Source organism: Colobus angolensis, unplaced genomic scaffold (assembly GCF_000951035.1).
Source record: "Colobus angolensis palliatus isolate OR3802 unplaced genomic scaffold, Cang.pa_1.0 Scaffold4, whole genome shotgun sequence".
Lineage (NCBI taxonomy): Eukaryota > Metazoa > Chordata > Mammalia > Primates > Cercopithecidae > Colobus > Colobus angolensis.
In genome coordinates this window covers 4,323,633-4,326,683 of record NW_012117376.1, presented here as the reverse complement: position 1 = coordinate 4,326,683, position 3,051 = coordinate 4,323,633, and the positions used below count along the sequence as shown (strand labels likewise).

The following is a 3,051-nucleotide window of genomic DNA, read 5'->3' as shown; positions in this document are numbered from 1 at the left end:
AAAAAAAAAAAAAAGCTTGGTGTGGTGCATGCCTGTAGTTCCAGCCACTCGGGAGGCTGAGGCAAGAGGATCGCTTTAGCTCAGGTGGTCGAGACTGCAGTGATCCGTGATCGTGCCACTGCACACCAGCCTGGGTGACAGAGTGATGAGATCCTCTCAAAAAAAAAAAAAAGGTTACATACACCAAAATATTTATGATGGTTATAATGACAGAGAGGGGAAAGGAACAGGGGACTTTTATTCTTTGTGCTATAATACCTCTGAATTTTTAAATTAAAGATAAGAGAATAGGATTGAAAGCTGTTTAAGTGTTCTGTGATTACAAGTACATTAAAATGATATAAATGAGAAAATTATTGGAAGAGAGTACTATAAAATGATAAGGGATTATGTACGTGTTTCATTTTATGCTTTTCAGTTATTGCGGTTATACTATGATAAAAATATACCTTTTATACAAAGAAGAAAACAACTAGAAAAATTGTCACTAAATACTTAAGCTAATCTTCAAAGCACTATACTTTCAATTTTAACAGCATCGCCTTAGTACTGTATTGGCATAATTTTTGGTATCCTGTAATACAATGATGTATTTTAAGGGGGAAACATAGTAGCTTTATTTTCAGTATGTAAAATTGTTTTCAGATCTTTTTTTCTGACTAGAGGTTTTGCATCTGTTCCGTAGCGGAAGTGAAACGTGTAGGAGACACACTTTTGGGTATGGCCACACAATGTGTTCAAGTCAAGAATGTAATAAAAACATCTCCTCAAACTCTCTCAAACTTGTGCCTAAAGATAAATGTTAAACTCGGAGGAATCAATAATATTCTTGTACCTCATCAAAGGTAAGATATGCTAATCGCTTATGAAAATATTATTTTTTATATCTTCATTTGTCTACATATGACCATATCTAACTACTATAAGAGCTGTGTAAGAGAACCCCTTAATAATTCCTACCGTGGGAGATTCATAGGCATTTTGGTAAAAAATTAAAATAATCTGGATTGGCAAGGGTCAGAGATTCTCTTGTGAAAATGCCCCCCACAATTTTATTTTATTTTTTAAGCAAAGAATGAAGCAGCAAAAGCAAAGATTTATTGAAAATGAAAGTACACTCCACAGGGTGGGAGCAAGCTCGAGCCCCAGCAATTTTCACTTAGTATGCAAAGTACCTCTTACCTAGCCAGAAAGTATCCAGAGCTTTATTTCTCACTGGAGAGCCCAGCTTTAAGAATTTTCACTTTATTTGGTAATCATCTTCAGTCTGGTTTCACGAGACTGCTCAGTTACCTGGAATGTGAAGGACAGAAGGACCTGGAGGCACAGATTAGTCAATTAAGTAAGCCATATCAGCCCTCCTGCTGTAGTCAGTGAGAAAGCATATTACTTTTCGATCACCCTTCGAACTAGAGCTCTTAGGAAGTGTGAGACACCACGACCTAGAAACAGAAGGTAGCTTATTGTGCAGGTCTCTGAGGAAGAAGCCACTTTTCAGAGAATTGAACAAGTTCCCTTTTAATAGTTGAAGCAATTAGGCCTCCAAAAAGTTAACTACACACCACAAATAAACATTAGAATAAGGATTGGACCATGTTTGTTTGACACAAAAGTCCTTTTTTTCCTCATTTTCCATGCCACCTCTACTTTCTACCCCTGTTCAACATGAGATGAGATCCATAAATGAGATAAATAAAGAATTTTTTCAACAAGTCCAACATGGTGAAACTTCATCTCTACAAAAAATAGAAAGATTAGCCATGTGTGGTGGCACATGCCTGTCGTTCCAGCTACTCCAGAGGCTGTGGTGGAAGGATTGCCTGAGCCCGGGGAAGTCAAGGCTGCAGTGAACCGTGATTACACCACTGCACTCCAGCCTGGGCAACACAGTGAGACCCTGTCTCAAAAAAACAACAATAACATAAAATAAAAGGAAATGCTAGCTACTTTATGATCATTGAATATATGTGACTCAAATTTATACTTTCGGCCAGGGAGTGGGAGTAGTAGATTCCCAAAACCCCTTCCAGTCTAAAGTGTAATGATTCCTTTTTCCCTTGAGAGATTACACAGGTTTAAAATATAAGTCGATTTTTAAACAGTGATAAGAATTTGTGGATCATAAGGAAGTTTATAATTTTGTGCCCATGTTGGAGAATACTAGCATCTATTAATATTAATATAGCCCTTTTCAACCACCAGCATCACTATTTTAGACAAAATTCTGCTGTGAATAAGACTTTGGATTACATAGGACTTCCTCTGTGCTGTCAATAACTTGAAGTTATATTGCAATTGTGTGAAACAGATAAATGGATAATGAAAAAATGAAATATCTAACCCTTTTTCAAAATGTGTTGAAGACCTTCTGTGTTCCAGCAACCAGTGATCTTTTTGGGAGCCGATGTCACTCATCCACCTGCTGGTGATGGAAAGAAGCCTTCTATTGCTGCTGTGAGTGTTAGCCAGGTTTATCTTACCTAAGGTTGACAGACCAGTATCAATTTTGCAGTTTCAACTTTTTGACTTTTAATATTTTCTTTGTAGCCAACTTTCATAAATGTTCTTTGGGTTTTTGAAAAGAGTGATTATTCTCTGGTTTGGGGTTTACAAGTTCCATATGTAACTATTAAATCAAGTTTGCTAGTTATATCATTCAGATCTTCTGTATTATACTTTAATTTGTCTGCTTGACCTCTCCATGATTATGCATTTTTAGTTACTTTTTGTTGTTTTGAATAGTTTGTGTATTTCAGTAATGTCTTTGTCATAGAAAGATGCATTATATATAAGCCTGGTGGATTACATTTTTTTTTTTTTTTTTTTTTTTTTTTTTGAGACGGAGTCTCGCTCTGTCGCCAGGGCTGGAGTGCTGTGGCCGGATCTCAGCTCGCTGCAAGCTCCGCCTCCCAGGTTCAAGCGATTCTCCTGCCTCAGCCTCCCAAGTAGCTGGGACTACAGGCGCCCGCCATCTCACCCGGCTAGTTTTTTGTATTTTAGTAGAGACGGGGTTTCACCGTGTTAGCCAGGATGGTCTCGATCTCCTGACCT

General features: G+C 37.6%; 1 protein-coding gene across 3 annotated transcripts in view; it reads left to right on the top strand.

Moving 5' to 3' along the window:
* AGO3 (argonaute RISC catalytic component 3) overlaps nucleotides 1-3,051 on the top strand; it is a 133,978-nt gene that overhangs the window by 109,391 nt on the left and 21,536 nt on the right. For all 3 annotated transcript variants that reach the window (XM_011955330.1, XM_011955329.1, XM_011955331.1), the window contains 2 exons: nucleotides 686-845; nucleotides 2,364-2,454. In XM_011955330.1, coding sequence (XP_011810720.1) covers nucleotides 686-845; nucleotides 2,364-2,454 — 251 coding nt within the window. The remainder of the gene's footprint in view (nucleotides 1-685; nucleotides 846-2,363; nucleotides 2,455-3,051) is intronic.